This window comes from Chiloscyllium plagiosum, unplaced genomic scaffold (genome assembly GCF_037043375.1).
Source record: "Chiloscyllium plagiosum isolate Xiang-an unplaced genomic scaffold, Cpla_swu_hap1 HiC_scaffold_3, whole genome shotgun sequence".
Classification (NCBI taxonomy): Eukaryota; Metazoa; Chordata; class Chondrichthyes; order Orectolobiformes; family Hemiscylliidae; genus Chiloscyllium; species Chiloscyllium plagiosum.
In genome coordinates this window covers 148,692,983-148,712,793 of record NW_028270141.1, presented here as the reverse complement: position 1 = coordinate 148,712,793, position 19,811 = coordinate 148,692,983, and the positions used below count along the sequence as shown (strand labels likewise).

General features: G+C 41.1%; 1 protein-coding gene across 18 annotated transcripts in view; it reads left to right on the top strand.

Annotated features, from left to right (window-relative positions):
• LOC122548528 (serine/threonine-protein kinase MRCK alpha-like) overlaps positions 1-19,811 on the top strand; it is a 595,544-nt gene that overhangs the window by 435,882 nt on the left and 139,851 nt on the right. For all 18 annotated transcript variants that reach the window (XM_087984221.1, XM_087984211.1, XM_087984208.1 and 15 more), the window contains 2 exons: positions 15,851-15,956; positions 16,584-16,732. In XM_087984221.1, the coding sequence (XP_087840347.1) occupies positions 15,851-15,956; positions 16,584-16,732 (255 nt within the window). The remainder of the gene's footprint in view (positions 1-15,850; positions 15,957-16,583; positions 16,733-19,811) is intronic.

The following is a 19,811-nucleotide window of genomic DNA, read 5'->3' as shown; positions in this document are numbered from 1 at the left end:
GATGTTAATACACACTCCTGAAGTAGATGGAACTTGAACCTGGATTAGAGTGGTGCTGGAAAAGGAAGGTCTTTTGCCTGAAACGTTGATTTTCCTGCTCCTCGGATGCTTCCCGACCTGCTGTGCTTTTCCAGCACCACTCTAATCTTGACTCTGACTTCCAGCAGTCCTCACTTTTGCCTAGGGAACTTGAACCTGGGTCTCTCAGTCCAGGGTTAGGGAAACCTACTCTGCACCACAAGACCCCTCTCCTATGTATGTGCTCAGAGATGTTTATGCTACACCTCTGAAGCAGACAGGATTTGAAATTGGACCTTCTGGCTCACAAGTAGGGACACTGTACCACAAGAACATTCCCTCTCCTATATATGTGAGCATTGCCAAATAATGCCCATCACCTGAGTACAAATAAGCTTAATTACTATATAATTAGCAACCTTATAAGTGAGGCCACGGTGCTGAGCGGTGGAGGTGCTGTTGTGGGATGGGTGGCTGCTAAGTATAGTAACAGGGATACCAGGTAAGGAGGGAGAGTGATGGGGGGAGGGTAAGAGGAAAGCAAATATAGTGAGCAGAGGTAGAGAATGGGTGAGGGGGAATGGGACGGAGTGGAGCAAGTGGAGTGGGATCAGGTGGAAATGTGAAGTGGGTGGAGTGAGAAGACGGAGGAAGTGGAGGAACTGAGAGAAGAGAGCACAGGGAGGACTGTAGGATTGGGAAGGGGAGAAGTGAGTGTGCGATCTTTGAGGAGACAAGTATTCAATTAAAATGCATATGCACTGAACAGTGATCTGGGACTGGAAGTGCCTTGAACTAAACAGGCTGCTTGGGACATCATGAAAATCGACCAAAATGTCAGCTGCCATGGGGCAAGACTGTAATGCTGGCAGGAGTTTTAGCCCATTGAGTACAAAAAAAATTTAAAAGGAATATTGATCACCTCCAAGCCAGCTACATGTTAATAGATTCACTCTGACATTTCAAGAAGCAGCTGAGGATACTGAATACTGCAAATATTATGGTCCTCAGTCAGTTTCCTTTCCCCAGTTACATATCTAGCAGTCAGCATTGGAGCAAAGACATACAGGAGACAAACATACTAATAGGAAATCAAGACAGTGCAGATAATAATGTTCTCTATCTAAGGGCTACCTAAGCTGCGTCCTTATTTTTAACCCCCTCCTGTTAGAATGCAAGCAACTCTAGCAACGTACATCAACTAAATGTACTGACTTTGCCTTAGAATCCCAGCTGAAAAAAGCATGTGTGGAGGTGAGTGACTGAAAGGATTATTTTTTGAAAAAAAAAATCACCCACTCAATTAATTTCAGATTGTTATTAAAGGGAGGCTCCCTGTTTGTCATGGCCTCTTGATATATAAACATTGATCACACTGGCTTGGCCACTCTTACTGCCAGCAGGTTAGGAAATAAACACACTCTTTAGTGAAGCACATTTCATGTACATCTCACCGAATATAAAGTACACCTCTGCACAGAGGATTATCTGAATGTGGGATTACTGGACCCAATCCAGAAAGTAAACAGCAGTCTCAGCAAGTGAGAGCAGATGTTAGAATAGTCACATGTTAGATTGAAGGGGGCACTGTGCACAACCGTGAGGTATTTATCATATTTGAGGTCTTACTTTGAAAAACAAATCTGTAAATTCACTCCTATATTTATTCCAGGTCTGTCATCTATCCTCTTGCAAATGTTAAAATTAATTCTAATCACCTAAATAAAATGCTTTTTCAACCACCTTTCACTTGCTGAGTCCAGCTCCAATCTTAGTTGGAGACATGTGGCCTTGAATTGCATCTCCCCATGTTTTTGGAGTGGTTTTAACCTGTTAAGGGCTTGAAATGTTTGCTTAATTCAAGTAATAACAGCATTTTCTGTTCCATTATATGATTCTTCCCTTGCATATTGCTGAAAAAAAGAGACATGTTGGCTAAGCTTTTTGTCTTATACAGATATAGGAATTAAAAGGAAGAGTAGGTCATTTGGTTAACTCTTAGTCACCAATAAAGTGACAGGAGGTGTCATTCATAGTACTATAAAGCAAAATTCCAACCGAGTAACTTACCCACTGACACTCAGGACTTGACTACAGCCTTTGTCCAAACATTTATTTGATAAATAAAAATAGTCTGGAATCCATATACGAAGCTAAATGGGATTGACAAATAGGCGTAGAGTAGATGATTCTCCTTACAGGACAATCCAAAATGAGAGGTCATGGTTTTAGGATAGGGAGGGGCAGATTTAAGACAGAGATGAAGAAGAATTGCTTCTCTAAAAAGGTAGAGAATCTCTGGAATTCACCATCCCAGAGAGCAGTAGATGCCAGGACATTGAATAAATTTAAGGAGGAGATAGACAGATTTTTAACTATTAATAGGTTCAAGAATGATGAAGAATGGCAGGAAAATAGAGTTGAGGCTGAGATGAGATCAGTCATGATCAGACTCAAGGAGCTGAATTTACCTACTCTTGCACTGAGTACTAATGTTCTAATTGAAAGCTAGCCACAGTATCATCAGTTGTCATTTAAAAAGAAATCATCTGGTTCGCTAATGTCCTTGAAGAAAGAAAATCAGTAATGCTTAGCTGTGATCCTTTACATGTAATGTTGTCCCGAAGCTGCTGCACACATCAATCAGCGTGCCGATGACGTTTGCAGCATTGACTTGTGGTTCTGGACATCACTGCCATACATGGACCTCAGGGTCCACATATAAGTATAAAATTACTGGGAACTTGGGAGCTAGACGATAATCATCTCCAACAAGCGAAAAGCTACCCATATCCCCAAGTATTTGAATTGTGTTACCATAACTCAATCCCCCATTATCAACATCCGAGAGTTACCATTGACCAAAAACTAAACTGATCAAGGGGATGAAAGTTTATCAGGGGTAAGCAGAAATGTGGAGTAACCACAGGATCATTGATTGTATTGAATGTCAGGAATATCTTGTGGGGCCAAATGGCCTATTTCTACTGGTAATCATATGTTCATTCCCAGTAATTCCATTAATGTCTTAAATTGAAGATTCAGTATTTTTTAACGGTGTCCTCCAAACTTGCCAACAGAGGAAAAGATCCTTTCAGCATTCACCCTGTCACCCTAAGCATCATGTGTGTCTCAGTAAAATCACCACTTATTCATCAAATTGCTAATGGATACATTCCCAACTTATTCATATTTAACTCTTAGAATAATACCCCCATCCCAGATATCAATCTCTAACCTCTCTTAAATAAAGCAACTAAAACTGTACACAGTACTCCAGATCTAATATCACCAACCCCTTTGTAGAATTGTAACAGTTCATCCTTACTGCTACATTTCATTCCTTTTGCAATAAGCAACAACATTCTATTTGCTTTCCTGATTGTTTCCTGTACTTGCATGCTAACTTTGTGATTCATGTCTAAGGACACCCATTACTTTATCTGAGTCTGCAATCTCTCTCCAGTTAAATAATATCTTGCTGTTATGAGATTCCTGCCAAAGTTGGCAATTTCACACATTCCTACACGATACTTAATCAATGAGCAGGTCAAATGCAAATTTCAAAGAGAACACAACGATTTATGCCATAGGTGTTAAGGATGTTAATTATTTAAAAAGTCAAGTTAGCTTACTAAGGTTTGTTCAACAAGTGCTGCCCTGTCTCAGAATCATATCTAACAGGAGATGTTTTGTTTTGGGTTTGCTCGTGTAGGCTGATTGAATACAGTTTGTACTTTATTATGATCAAACAATTAAAAATGGCATTTGATTCAATAGGCCAAACATTGGGGTGTGCGCCTATGAATTTAGCATCACACCAACAGTGAAATTTATATGGCTCCTTACTTCATCATGTGGTAAGCAGAGAACATCTGGACTGACAGCAGTATCTTATTAATGGAACATACTACTCATGTAGCCACTACATGGTAGCAATGGAATTTGTTAGTAGTTGTATTAACTACCAATTTAAGATCCTCAGACAAGCTCATAATATCACTCATTTACAGTTGCCAGAAGCAACATACATACAATCACAGATGCACATTTAATGCAAATAAGAGAAATATGTTCAAGCCTAGCATCTTGTTTGAATGATCCAGGAGGTAAGGAAATGCATAGTTTTATGTGGTCTTTTCCATGATAACAGCTCTGCCGATCAGTATTGACTTGCCAACTAGTGAGCACTTCTTTCTTCTTTAATATAAACAGTTATGATCATTTGAAATTTGGCATTTTTGCATTTGTTCTGGTGATGGAAGATGCTTTCTTGAACCACTGCAGTCAATGTGCTGTTTTATTTTCCTCTCTAGCAGTTGGTACAACTGAATGGCTTACTAGGCCATTTCAGAGGGGGTTAAGCTTCCATATTGATGTGGGGTTGGATGTTTTTCCTATCAGCAATGGTTTTTTAAAATTCATTTGTGGGTTGTGGGTGTCACTGGCCAGGCCAGCATTTATTGCCCATCCCTCATTGCCCTTGAGAAGGTGGCTTCTTGAACTGCCACAGTCCACATGCTATAGAGTGACCCACAATGTTCTTAGGGAGGGAATTTCAGGATTTTGACCCAGCAACGGTGAAGGAACGGCGATATATTTCCAAGTCAGGATGGTGAGTGGCTTGAAGGGGAATTTGAAGGAGGTGGTCTTCCATTGTGTCTGCTGCCCTTGTCTATCTAGATGGAAGTGGTCACAGATTTAGAAGGTGCTGTCGAAGGATCTTTGGTGAATTTCTGCAGTGCGTGATCAGTGCTGTTTCTGAACATCGGTGGATATGGTGTCATGTGGGCTGTTTTGTCCTGGATGGTGTCACGCTTCTTCAGTGTTGTAGGAACTGCCCTCATCCAGGCAAGTAGGGAGTATTCCTGACTTGTGTCTTGTAGAGGGTGAACAGGCTTTGGGGAGTCAGGAGGTGAGTTACCTGCAACAGTATTCCTGGCCTGTGACCTGCTTTTATAACCACTGTGTTTATGTGATGAGTCTAATTGAGTTTTTGGTCAATGGTTACCCCCTAAGACATTGTTAGTGAGGGATTCAGTGATGGTAACACCACTGAATGTCAAATTTTGTACTATCAAATAAGTAGATTGTTTCTCCTAGTTTGCACTGTACTCATTTGATAGCAGTCTCGCCTCTGAGCCAGAAGTTTGTGGGGGTTGAACCCATTGTCGATCCTAGTGCAACCTTCTAGTACTGAGGGAGAGCTGCACATTTGGAGGTGCTGTTTTCAGAGAAGTGGAAGAACACAGTGGCTCAGTGGTTAGTACTTCTCCCTCACAGCACAAGGGTCCCAGGTTCAATTCCAGCCTTGTCTGCGTGGGTTTCCTCCCACAGTCCAAAGATGTGCAGATCAGGTGATTGGCCATGCTAAATTGCCCATAGTGTTAGGTGCATTAGTCAGAGGGAAATGGGTCTGAGTGGGTTACTCTTTGGAGGGTCGGTGTGGACTTGTTGGGCCGAAGGGCCTGTTTCCACACTGTAGAGAATCTAATATAATATAGTCTAAACAAAGCTCTTTCTGCTTCCATAGTTCAGGTGGATGTTTAAAAAAAACGCATGACATTCTTCAGAAATTAGCAGGAAGTTCTCCTGGGCCCCTGAGCAACTTTACTCCCTCAGCTGACGTAGATTAATTGCCCCTTCAGTTAGTTGTACGATCTTGTTGTGCACAACAAAGTTACATTACGATTGCTGGTGCTCATTCAACAAATAATACTGACTGCACTTCACAGTAATTCACTGTATGGGAAGCCTTTTGCAATTTGTTGAAGTGCCATATCTGATTCACCAATTTCGTTTAGGGAAGAAACTATCATCCTTACCTCATCTGGCCTATACGTGACTCCAAACCCCACATCAATATGGAAGCTTAACTACCCTCCTGAAGAAGGGCTTATGCCCGAAACGTCGATTCTCCTGTTCCTTGGATGCTACCTGACCTGCTGCGCTTTTCCAGCAACACATTTTCAGCTCTACCCTCTGAGATAGCCTAGTAGACCATTCAGTTGTACCAACTGCTAGAAAGGAAAACAAAGGATGAAAATAGCACATGGGCTGCAGCGGTTGAAGAAAGTAGCTCACCACCAGCTTCACAAAGGGCAACTAGGGATAGGCAATGCATGCTGGCCCAAACAGTGATGCCCGTGTCCTTCGAGTGAACAAAAGAAATATGTTTCACTTCAAAATTAGCAGTAGCAGCTTTGAATATTTAATTGTGCCAGGCAATGGATGGGATTTGAAGTATTTGTAGTGAATTTTGAAATGTAAAATTTTGTAATTTTGTGCATCTTTAGTTTACAAGCATTTTTGCAGCACTCGAGTTATTGAGCAGCCTGTGTGCTTTAGTGCAATGTTAATTTCATTGGTTACAAAACAAGCCTGTTTTATCTTATTTATTAAAGATATAAACTGGCACATGACTGTGAAACTGTAATTCATCTATTCACGGTGCTCTAGTCAGGGGTTTAATGATTTAGCTTTGTTGTTGGTGAAATGTAGTTGTCTACTGCCACATTGTGGTCACGAGGGGTTTTACAGCCATATCCAAATATTTGCCTGGAAGTCATAGATTGACCACAGCACAGAAGAAGGCCTTTCAGCCAGTCATGGCGATTCTATTTCTCTTCAAGAACTATTGAGGTAGTCCCCTAGTCTTTTCCCCTGACTCTACAACATTTTTCTCTACAGATAATTGAAAGCCGATTAGTAGAATTAGGCTAGGTATCTTTTTCCTGCCTGATATCTTGTATTTTGGCACAGACATACCACAGCCAAGTGTTCTCTTTCTGTGATGTTAGCTTCCTATGATTTATATGAATCTATGAAAACTGTACTTGAATTTGCCTCACCATACTTGTCGGTGCATTCCAGATCCAGACTGCTCACTGCATAAAATTAATGTTATTTCTGATTTTTTTTTTGCCAGTCACCTTAAATTAGTCTATTACTGAATAAATACAGTTTTGTCAAAGCTTTCCATTTTGTACCTATCAGGCCAAGTTGCACACAATACCAATGAAAAAGGGAAACAGCATTTATGCTAAATGAGAGGAGAATGCTAATTGGTTGGCAACTGAACTCTGATCGGCAGAGGCATTGCAGTGGCAAATGCACTAGTTAATGATGACTGACATGTAATTACAAACCTTTATTTAAATTTTACCTTGATTGGTGTGGGTGTTGTCCTGAGACATGAACCAGGGAATGGATGTCATTTGTTTTGTTGAGTGTTGCACTCACTTTAAGATTGGCCTAATCAGCAACATGGTAAATAGGGCCTGAGTTATTTATTCACTGTGCAAGCTTGATGCTGAAACAAGGTGCATCAACCAATCAGATGGGAGAAGAACACAGACCTGATCATTTTTCCTTGTTCATTGTGCAGATGTTTGAACAGTCTCAGGCCACCACATATAGTCCTCAAAAGTGCTCAGCCAACCACAAATTACCCTGGAAGGATAAGGCGTTACAAAGGTTTGAGCAACAGATGCATCATGCAGGAGCAACAGGAGTGGTGCTGACCACCAACAGATACTGCTGCCAATCCATAATACAAATGAATAACGGGCTATATGACTTTCATTGCCAGTGTGATGAAGGCCAAACGTCCCAAGTATTGGCAAATAGTATCAAACAGAATGCCCCTTCGGCTGTTCACGACCAGCAAGGTACTGACCATACCCCCACAACAGTGCTTGCAAACCTCTCAGTATATGTTCCACATTAGATAGGAATCTGTGACTGGATAACATTTGCTAAACAATCCCGAGTATGAGAAGAATTACATTGACAACCAATTTAAGATTATTAGTCTGGCTCACAATATAGTGAATCTTGTGTACACTGGAAGTTATACATATTGATACTCAAAGCCTTAAAGAACACGTGCCCAGATTATATCTGTCTTAACTCAACAAAATAGGTAGCATTAATTTTCTGGTTCACCTCTCAGGGCAACGCTTTGACCAGTCAGTCACCCCACCTAACTCAGAATTTAAACAAAATTTGACACTTAACTGTCAGTCATCATTAACTAGTGTATTTTCCATAGCAACATCTCTACCAATTAGAGTCTACTTGCCAACAGATCAGTGCTCTCCTATTCTTATGACTTTGATATTTCTTGCAGTTGGCCTGATGAATGCAAGTTGAAAACTTTGGCAAAATGGGTCTTTTTCAGAAATGCTGAAATCCTCTATCACAAAGCAACTATGTAAGTCACAGTCCTCTGGTTTTCAACCCTATCTCTAATAGGAACAGTTTCTCCATATCTAATCTGTCCAGTCCCTTGTGATTTTGAATGCCTCCACTAAATCTCCACTCTCCCTTCTGTTCACCAAAGAGAGGAGACCCAGGTTCTTCAATCTATCCACGTAGCTGAATTTTTCCTGCACCATCTCCAGTGCCAACGCATTTGTCCTAATGTGTGATCTAATAGTGCTCCAGTTAAGGCCACATCAATTATTTATACAAGTTTGCCATAACTTCCATTCTTTGTACTCTCTGTGCCTCTGTTTTTAAAAACACAAGGTTCCCTTTGCTTTATTCTCCATATTTTTGATGCACCCTGCATTTTCAGTGACTTATGTGCATACACCCACACGCCTTCTGCTCCTGCATCCCCTTTAGAAATGTAATGTCTCTTTTCGTCCTACCAGAATGTACCATTACCCACCTCTCTGCATTAATTCTTTTCAGCCTGTTTCTTCACATTCCATTAGCTTTGTATGTCCTGTTGTGTTCCCACCTGTAATAAAATTCAGGTCACTTACAGCAAGACGAAAGATTCTAACAACAGACTAAGGAAGCTATTTCATGCTGCTTTGTGCAATGGCTACCCAGTGGTAATTTTCACTATTAGTTTGGTGCCATCAGTCCAAAATATCTATTGCTTATCATACAATTGAATAACGTCATACCTGAATTTCATTGTTTCTGTAATGCGAAACACATAGAGCATATTTCCCAATGATCGTATGATTGATTCAAGCAGCATGTTTCCTAGGTTTTTAATAGGTGCCATACAAACATTCAATTTAGGAACAGGGTTTGACCATTCAACAAGTTGATGGTTAATGTGATTACTCCACCCCAAATTACCTTTCCCCCAATTGCTTATCAAGAATCTTTCCATCTCTGCCTGAGAAATATTCAAGGGCTATTCTTTCACTGTGTCTGCGTGTGTGGCAACTAGGGATAGCTGGTTGTGTCGTTTCGTGGCTAGTTGATGTTCGTGGATGCGGATCATTAGCTGTCTTCCTGTTTGTCCTATATAGTGTTTTGTGCAGTCCTTGCATGGGATTTTTAGTGTACAAAATCCCATGCAAGGACTGCACAAAACACTACATAGGACAAACAGGAAGACAGCTAATGATCCGCATCCACGAACATCAACTAGCCACGAAACAACACGACCAGCTATCCCTAGTAGCCACACACGCAGACGACAAGCAACATGAATTTGACTGGGACAACACTACCATTATAGGGCAAGCCAAACAAAGAACAGCCAGGGAATTCCTAGAAGCATGGCACTCATCCTCAAACTCCATCAACAAACACATCGACCTGGACCCAATATACCGGCCACTACAGCGGACAGCTGAAACTGACAACCGGAAGCGGCAGGGACAGGCCACTATAAATGCTGGAGGAAACACCACAGAAGCGCTTCACAGGAGGCTCCCAAGCACTGAGGATGTCACCTAGACAGGGGACGAAACGTTTGCAACAAAAACTTCCAGCTCGGCGAACAGAACCACAGCAACGAGCACCCGAGCTACAAATCTTCTCACAAACTTTGAAGTCATACTTAGTTTTAGATTTTCTCATAGAGAGAAATAGTCTGTCAAGATCCTCCAGGATCATTATCATTCTCAGCATTCAAGAAGTTATGAAGATAGTTAAAGAATCAAAGATGGTGTTGATGCAGTGTTAGAGATAACTCAGGAGATCAGAATGTCAAATTGGTTTGGGTGGACAAGGACAAATAATGGGAGTGGTCTACAGGCCCCCTAACAGTAGCCATACTGTCGGCCAATGCATAAAGAATATGGATTAGTGGTGCTGGAAGAGCACAGCAGTTCAGGCAGCATCCAAGGAGCTTCAGTCATTGTTTTTACCTCAATGCATAAAGAAGTCATATTGAGTATTTATAATAAGAGACTGCAAAAATCATGGGTTTTATTCTCCATATAAAGTAGAAAAATCAGATTAGTAATAGTAGGGAACAGGGGTTCAGTGAATGCTTTTGTGATAGTTTCTTAGAGCATCACGTTCTGGAGCCAACCAGGAGTTGGCTATACTTCACATGGTATTGTGACAAGATGGACAAATGATCTCAGAGTAAAGATAGCAGTAGTCATAATATGATTGAATTATATATCAAGTTTGAAAGGGAGAAGAGTGGTCTATGACCAGTATTTTAAGCTTAAATGAGGACAACTGTGTACATGAAAGCTGAGGTAACTGAAATGAACTGGAATACTAGGCTAGGAGATCAATCAGTAAAAAAGCAGGGCAGATACTTAAAGGGATATTTCAGAATACTCAAACAACATTCAAGAACTTTGACACCTGCCCACTTGTTTGGCACCACATCCACAAACTTCCGCTCTTAGCGGCTCAGTAGCAGCAGTGTGGACCATTCACAAAATGACCTGCAGTAATTCACCAAGATTTCTTCGACAGCACCTTTCAAATTCGCCATGCGCTACCATCTAAAAGGACATGGACAGTACAAACATGGGAATACCAACCCTGCTAGTTCCTCTCCAGGCCACACAGCATCATGATTTAGAAATATATTCGCGTTCATGTATTGTTACTTTGTTAGAATCTTGGTACCCCCCTCTCTACGAGCATTGCGTCTGCACCTACACAAAATGGACTGCAGCATTCTGAAGGCAGCAGGCCATCACCAGCTTCTCAAGGGTTAACAAAGATGGATAATCAATGCTGGCCTACCAGCAAATCTCATGTAAATAAAAAATAGTTGGCCATTTGGGCCTCAAGCTCTTTCCACCATACAGTAAGATCACAACTGATCTGATAATGGTCAGACCTACCTGCTGGCACCCATTACTCCTGTCTTAGTGACATTATCATTATGTCACGGTCTCCTTTTTAATACTGCAGGATGGAGCCCATCTGGACCCAGAGATTTGTCAGCCCACAGCTCATCAGTTTGCTCAGTACGACTTGCCTAGTGATTATTATTTTACCAAATTCCTCTCTCCCTTTCACCTCCTGAATTACCTCTAATACTGGGATTAATTTTGAATGCACTTTGGTGAAGACAAAACAAGATACTTATTACATATGGACTTTTCTTTATTATCTACTATTAACTCCACATTCTCAATCAAGGGGATCAACTTTAACTTGATGCAGTTTTCTTTCCACTAACTATCGAAGCTAACCCTTCACTACATTTCTAGCTAGCCTTCTCTCATGCTCTCATTGTTCAGATTCACATTTGAGCCATTCTCTTGTTCTTTGTGCTCTGCCCAGTCACCTGACATTAGCACAATTATATACTTTCTCTTTAAATTTGACATTTACTTTAAAATGTTTTAGTTAACCACAGATGGTGGGACTTCCTCTTTGAATTTTTCTTTATAATAGAAAGCAAATGGCCAACTATTTTTTATTTACATGAGATTTGCTGGTAGGCCAGCATTGATTATCCATCTTTGTTAACCCTTGAGAAGCTGGTGATGGCCTGCTGCCTTCAGAATGCTGCAGTCCATTTTGTGTAGGTGCAGACGCAATGCTCGTAGAGAGGGGGGGGTACCAAGATTCTAACAAAGTAACAATACATGAACGCGAATATATTTCTAAATCATGATGCTGTGTGGCTTGGAGAGGAACTAGCAGGGTTGGTATTCCCATGTTTGTACTGTCCATGTCCTTTTAGATGGTAGCGCATGGCGAATTTGAAAGGTGCTGTCGAAGAAATCTTGGTGAATTACTGCAGGTCACTTTGTGGATGGTCCACACTGCTGCTACTGAGCCGCTAAGAGCGGAAGTTTGTGGATGTAGTGCCAAACAAGTGGGTAGGTGTCAAAGTTCTTGAATGTTGCTTGAGCTGCACTCATTCAAGCAAAGGGGAGTATTCCATCACATTCCTGACTTGTACCTTGTAGAAAGTGGGCAGGCGTTATGGGGTCTGGATGTGAGTTACTCACTATAGTATTCCAAGCCTCTGGCATTTATTGTAACCACGATAATTAAATTCATTGCAATTCAGTTTCTGATCAGCGATAACCTCAGGATATTGATAGTGAGGAATGCAGCGATGGTAATGCTGTTGAGTGTCAAAGTGTGATAGATTTTTGCTAGAGGTGCTAATTTCCTGACATCTGTGTAACATGATCTATGCCACTTGATAGCCTATTCCTAATGCTAATGCCTTGTCTCCTATGTTATAGACGTATTGCATTGTTTACAATTTGGCATTCTTGGATTTACCCTGATCAGTACAAAACAAAAAAAAACTTGACAACATGTCTCTGTTTGCAACAATTTAATTGTTTCATGATAATGAGACTAGCATTTAATTCCAGCTTCATTAGTGAACTTGTGGTCACAGACATAAGTCTATGGCTCTTTATTGTTAGCCGAGTACCATAACCACAACACCACAATTTCCTGTATAGGAGAAAGAACTTCTTGGCATCAGCCCTAGATTTACCTCTTACCCTGCTTCTTATTGCACTGCCAGCAGTTTTAAGTAGTGTTTCCATTGCATCATGATGGGTATATGGTACGAATGCCATTTGGCCTAGCCAGTCCATGCTGGTGTTTATGCTCCATCCCAGCATCCTCCCCTCCTTCATCATCTAAATTACCATCTATTTCTTTGTCCTTCCGGTATTTATTTCGTGAACACATGTATACTGTCAGTTTCAACCACTCCCTTTGGTAATAAATACCACTCAGCACTTCTGTACTATAAGCCATTTTGCTTATCCTCACTCTCATTTGAGATAGATTAAAAGGTGGTAGCTCCAAAAAAGTTATGCTGGATATGTAAGCACTACTCATGCTGACTTGCAGGTATTGTTCCTTCCACAGTACATTATGAAGCTTCCTATTGCATTTGATGAAGTTGTGTCTTTTGTATGCATTTTACAATTGTTTGTTTTGGGATTTGGATTTTGAACTAGCGGCATGTGTGTTTGGTCTGTATCTGTGAAGGGGTTTAATGAATAACTTGTCAGTATTTCTGTAACCATGATGACTTTCTTTATAAAAATACAGTAGGAGAGAGAGACTTCCTGAAGAGGAATGGGATATTGTTTTAAAAAATTCTCAAGGTCAGGTTCGTAGGAGAGTAGTCTGACACAGAACAAACGACCAAGAGGCGAGTCTGCTAGAATATGAGCATTTTATTCCCCGCAGCGTCGCCACAACCAGGTCTCATACTTACAACGGGTCTGGCTTATACTCACTCTACATGTTACCGGAACTGGGAGCCGTCAGTTCTCGTAGAGCGGTTGCCAACAACCCACGCTCGGCGGTTAAACGTAACCCCGGAGCAGACTCACCGAACTGGAGACTTTTCCAGCTGATATACTCTTTTCCAGATATAAACATTCATGTGAACAGCAGAGCAAGGCTAAAAAACACATTCCATTCTGGTTACATACAGATAAGAAGATTCACACGGGGAGGTGTGTAATAAGATTCACACGGGACTAAGCAACACCTCCATTCCGGTTAGATTCACACATGTATTGGGACATAATTTTTAACCGTTTCACCACATTCCACTGCTTGGCCCAATACATGTGTTACATTATGATTCACACATGTATTGGGACATAATTTTACACCACATTCCACTGCTTGGCCCAATACATGTGTTACATTATGCTTAATTCAGTTCAATTCGTTTCAGTTAATTTCAGTTCAGTCAATTCAGTGTAGTTCAATTCAGCTCAGTTCAGGTCTGTTCAGTTCAATTCAATTGTGTTCAATTCAGTTCCGTCCATTTCAATTCAATTTAGCTCAGTTCCATTTTGTTCCGTTCAATTTGATTCACTTCAGTTCCACTCAGTTCAGTTCAGTTCAATCCCATTCAATTCTGTTAACTCCGCTTCAGCTTTTTGGACATGCCCACATCCTCCGCTGTACCCCAGGCAAGGGGTTCTTCGGCAGGACTGGGATCCTCTCAAGGGTGGACAGCAGCGACCCTGGGGTTCCTCCGGTCGCCCCCCACCATTTCTCAAACAAACTGCCACGTACATGCCCACATCCATGCCATCCCGGGACGGTCGGGACCTCCACAGTTTGTTCTTCTGGTTTCTTAGTCTTTTTCCAAAACATTGTTCTGTATCAAAATCTCTCCTCAATTGCGATTGACCCTGCTCGCAGCGCCAAATGTTTTAAAAAATTCTCAAGGTCAGGTTCGTAGGAGAGTAGTCTGACACAGAACAAACGACCAAGAGGCGAGTCTGCTAGAATATGAGCATTTTATTCCCCGCAGCGTCGCCACAACCAGGTCTCATACTTACAACGGGTCTGGCTTATACTCACTCTACATGTTACCGGAACTGGGAGCCGTCAGTTCTCGTAGAGCGGTTGCCAACAACCCACGCTCGGCGGTTAAACGTAACCCCGGAGCAGACTCACCGAACTGGAGACTTTTCCAGCTGATATACTCTTTTCCAGATATAAACATTCATGTGAACAGCAGAGCAAGGCTAAAAAACACATTCCATTCTGGTTACATACAGATAAGAAGATTCACACGGGGAGGTGTGTAATAAGATTCACACGGGACTAAGCAACACCTCCATTCCGGTTAGATTCACACATGTATTGGGACATAATTTTTAACCGTTTCACCACATTCCACTGCTTGGCCCAATACATGTGTTACATTATGATTCACACATGTATTGGGACATAATTTTACACCACAGATATGAGCAAAAGGTTTGCATATCATGGAAACATTAGTAAGGCAGGATGCTGCCTGGCTTGGAGGTTCTGAGCTATGAGGAAACATTTGAGAGACAGGAGCTGTTTCCTAGGAGCAGCTAAAGTAGAGAGGGGACCTGATAGAGGACCATAAGATTATGAGAGGCATGAATAAGTTGGATAGGAAGGTACTTTTTCCATTAGTAGAGACATCAGTTAGTAGCAGACATAGACTCATGATATGAGATTTTATTGCTGGAACAGCACAGCAGGTCAGGCAGCATCCAGGGAACAGGAGATTCGACGTTTCAGGCACAGGCCTGAAGAAGGGCCTGTGCCCGAAACGTCGAATCTCCTGTTCCCTGGATGCTGCCTGACCTGCTGTGCTGTTCCAGCAATAAAGTTTCAACTTTGATCTCCAGCATCTGCAGACCTCACTTTCTCCTCATGATATGAGATATAAGACTAAGAGGGAAGTTGAGAATTCTTTTCACCCAGTTATTGATGAGAATATGAGGATAGTTGAGTTAGAAGATCTTGAACTTTTAAGCATTATTAGATAATCACTAGCCTTAGTTTCCAGAGCTATTGGCCAAGAGCAGGAAAATGGATTAACATAGTTAATCTGTTTGTTGACCTGAGTGACACAATTGGCTGCTTGGCCTTCTATGCTGTAAATGTTTATAAGTCACTACAAGATGGATTCACTGGCTAGACACAGATATCATGAAATGTGACAGTATTTTAAATTGAGTTAAATATGCTTCCTCAGTTTTTCTCCACCATTCATGGTTAATACCTTCTGCTGAATATTCTATCTATACCGTTGCCTGTCTCAGTCCTTCTCTGAGTTGCAGCCTCCAATGTGTAAGTATGATTTAACTGTCTTTGCTGTTTTCAGGGTGAGTGATGAGAAAGATGCTCGAGGCTATCTTCAAGCACTGGCAACTAAGATGACTGAGGAATTGGAATCTTTGAGAAATTCCAGTTTAGGAGTACGAGCAACAGTAAGGATCATCCTTCTTTAATTCTGGGCTGTTAAAATCCGGTTATCCTTTTTCCAGGTGCAAGCTCTTACACGTGTATGGACAATAAAATAACTGGTGCATCTAGGCTGTCCACACCACGACAACCAATTCATCAGGACAAAGCCACTTGCTAAACTTTCCATCTCCCATTATGTACTTAGACTCCCTTACTTCTCATATATCGGCTGAATCCTAGCCACCTTAAGTTGATTCAGTATGAACGTGTCAGTAATGAAAAAAGTGCGCAAGTTTCAAAAGCCATCCGAAGTACCCTTGTTGTTACCATTGATCACATGTCCCCCAGCTCTCAGTAAAAGGAATTAACCAAACCATAAAATTAGTAATTTCTTATAAAAATAAGTGCAAAACACTTGAATCATTTATGTTCCTCTTCTGTTTTCAGACCAGCTTGTGTTGGAAGCTAAGCCACAGCTGGAACTTGCAGTTATTGATGCCAAGTACTGACTGTGAAATAGATGCACCTTTCAAAGTTGTCTTCATCTTTTAAAGAACAAATCAACAGCATATACTGTTGTACAATATAATCAAATGATTCCCTTTCTCTTTTTCCCTTCTGTAATTCTGCCTCTTGTCTCTCTCTCTCAGGATATGCCATGGAAGATGCGTCGGTCGCAGAAAGTAGACATGTCAGCTCGATTGGAACTACAATCAGCACTCGATGCAGAGATCCGAGCCAAACAGGCAATCCAGGACGAGCTTAATAAGGTCAAAGCAGCCAGCATATCTACAGAATGGTGAGCTCACTAAACTGTATCGACGTTTGTGCTGAGTAAGAACTGCCTGCTTTTCCCAGTTATGGTTCATCTTTCTCCAAATACATATTTGATCTGTATTCAGAACTAGGCAATTTTCATAACAAGAGCCAATATCCTAATAGAAGAACTTTCTATTTGTATGTAAACTGTGTCTGAGACAGTATTTCCAGATTTTAGAATTGCAGTTTCATATACATTTGAGCACTCAAAGTAACGCTGATTCCCAGATGCTCGTGTACATGGTGGATGTTTTTGCAAATCAAATAATTATCAGAGCAGTAAGCTACAAGGAATACAATGATGGCATATTTAAAAACGAAGGATAGAATTAATTTGTGACTTTCAGAACATATTATTGAAGTATGTAAAGTCCTGTAGGGATTTGACAGTATGGATGCTGAAAGGACTTCCCCTTGTGGAAAACTACAAGACTCTATTTAAAATAAGGGCTCTCCGACTTCAAACACAGATGAGAAGAATTTTTGTCAGAGAATAGTGAGTCTATAGACCTCACATCCCCAGAGAATGATGGAGGCTGGATCATTGAATATTTTTAAGATGGTGTAAGATAGCTTCTTGACTAACGAGGGAATCAGATGGTATCAGAAAGTGGAGTTGAGACATTATCAGATCAGCCATAATCTTATCAAATGGTAGAATAGGCTCAAAACACAGAATGGCCTCCCTCTAATTTGCATGTTCATATGAATGTATTTCTGACATGGCTTAGAAAGTGATCAGTCCCTTCAATTATGTAGTCCTTTTGAAGATCTTCATGTTATGACCTCAAATGGACTCTGAATTCAGAAGGGCTCATGCCCGAAACATCGATTCTCCTGCTCCTCGGATGCTGCCTGATCTGCTGTGCTTTTCCAGCAACACACTCACGACTCTGGATTCAGATGTCCAGACTAATCGAAGCTGCTTTTATACCAATGGAATCATTTCAAGTTATATCAATGTGAATGGACTGCAGTGGTTCAGGGAGGCAGTTCATTACCATCTTGTAAAGGGCAACTAGGGATGACCAATAAATGTTGGTCAGACACTGATGCCCATGTCCCATGAATGATTTTTTTAAAATAGAAATATACCTCTTGAGGTTGACAGACACCCTGTGAAAACAAGCAAATTGGGGTTTTAATGTCTCCCTGTCAGCATCACACCTTCATGATTCAGCTGTCTCAATAATTGAATTTTCTTATCTCATCTGTCAGTGCATATGTTAACACGTAAAATAGCCCTTCTCAGCTATCAGAAGCTACTAAATTAATTACTGATCTAAGACATTGCCATAGGATATCTATCGCCCAGAATACTACTAGTTACGTATTTTGGTCTTCCGAATGATAGATACAAACAACTTTACTAAACAAGAACATGAAAGCTCATTTTTAAAAATATTTACAATCAGTTAAAGCATAATATAGAAATCTTCTGTAGAGAACAGATCAGATCTCAAATGGCTGTCAGTAGACCTTCGCTTGGAAAAAGCTGCAAAGAGCCCTGCGAGATAATGCTTAAAAACTTGTTAATATGAAGTAAAACAAGTAGACTGTGTTACTGTAACACAGGAACTATGTTCCGAAGGAACTATGTAGCTATGAGGGAGGAGCTGGCCAAAGTTCAATGGTGCAATACCTTAGCAGGGATGACAGTGGAGGAACAATGGCGGATATTTCTGTGTATAATGCAGAAGTTGCAGGATCAGTTCATTCCTAAAAGGAAGAAAGATCCCAGGAGGAGGCATGGGCGGCCGTGGCTGATGAGGGAAGTTAAGAAACATATAAAATTAAAAGAGAAAAAGTATAACATAGCAAAGATAAGTGGGAAAACTGAGGACTGGGAAGCTTTTAAAGAGCAACAGAGGATTACTAAGAAGGAAATACGCAGAGGAAAAATGAGGTACGAAGGTAAACTGGCCAATAATATAAAGGAGGATAGTAAAAGCTTTTTTAGGTATGTGCATGGCAAAAAAATGGTTAGGACTAAAATTGGGCCCTTGAAGACAGAAACAGGGGAATATATTACCGGGAACAAAGAAATGGCAGAGGAATTAAATGAGTACTTCAGATCTGTGTTCACTGGGGAAGACACAAGCAATCTCCCTGAGGTAACAGTGGCTGAAGGACCTGAACTTAAGGGAATTTATATTTGGCAGGATTTGGTGTTGGAGAGACTGTTAGGTTTGAAGGTTGATAAGTCCCCGGGGCCTGATGGTCTACATTCCAGGGTACTGAAGGAGGTGGCTCGAGAAATCGTGGATGCGTTGGTGATTATTTTCCAGAGTTCAATAGATTCGGGGTCGGTTCCTGAGGATTGGAGGGTGGCTAATGTTATACCACTTTTTAAGAAAAGTAGGAGAAGGAAAGCAGGAAATTATAGACCAGTTAGTCTGACCTCAGTGGTGGGAAAGATGCTGGAGTCTATTATAAAGGATGAAATTACGACACATCTGGATAGTAGTAACAGGATTGGTCAGAGTCAGCATGGATTTATGAAGGGGAAATCATGCTTGACTAATCTTCTTGAATTTTTTGAGGATGTAACTCTGAAGATGGACGAGGGAGATCCAGTAGATGTAGTTTACCTGGACTTTCAGAAAGCTTTTGATAAAGTCCCACACAGGAGGTTAGTGAGTAAAATTAGGGCGCATAGTATTGGGGGCAAAGTACTGACTTGGATTGAAAATTGGTTGGCTGATAGGAAACAAAGGGTAGTAATAAACGGCTCCATTTCGGAATGGTAGGCAGTGACCAGTGGGGTACCGCAGGGATCTGTGCTGGGACCGCAGCTTTTTACAATATATGTTAATGATACAGAAGATGGTATCAGCAATAACATTAGCCAATTTGCTGCTGATACAAAGCTGGGTGGCAGGGTGAAATGTGATGAGGATGTTAGGAGATGACAGGGTGACCTAGACAAGTTAGGTGAGTGGTCAGATGCATGGCAGATGCAGTTTAATGTGGATAAATGTATGGTTATCCACTTTGGTGGCAAGAACAGGAAGGCAGATTACTCCTCAATGGAATTAATTTATGTAAAGGGGCAGTAC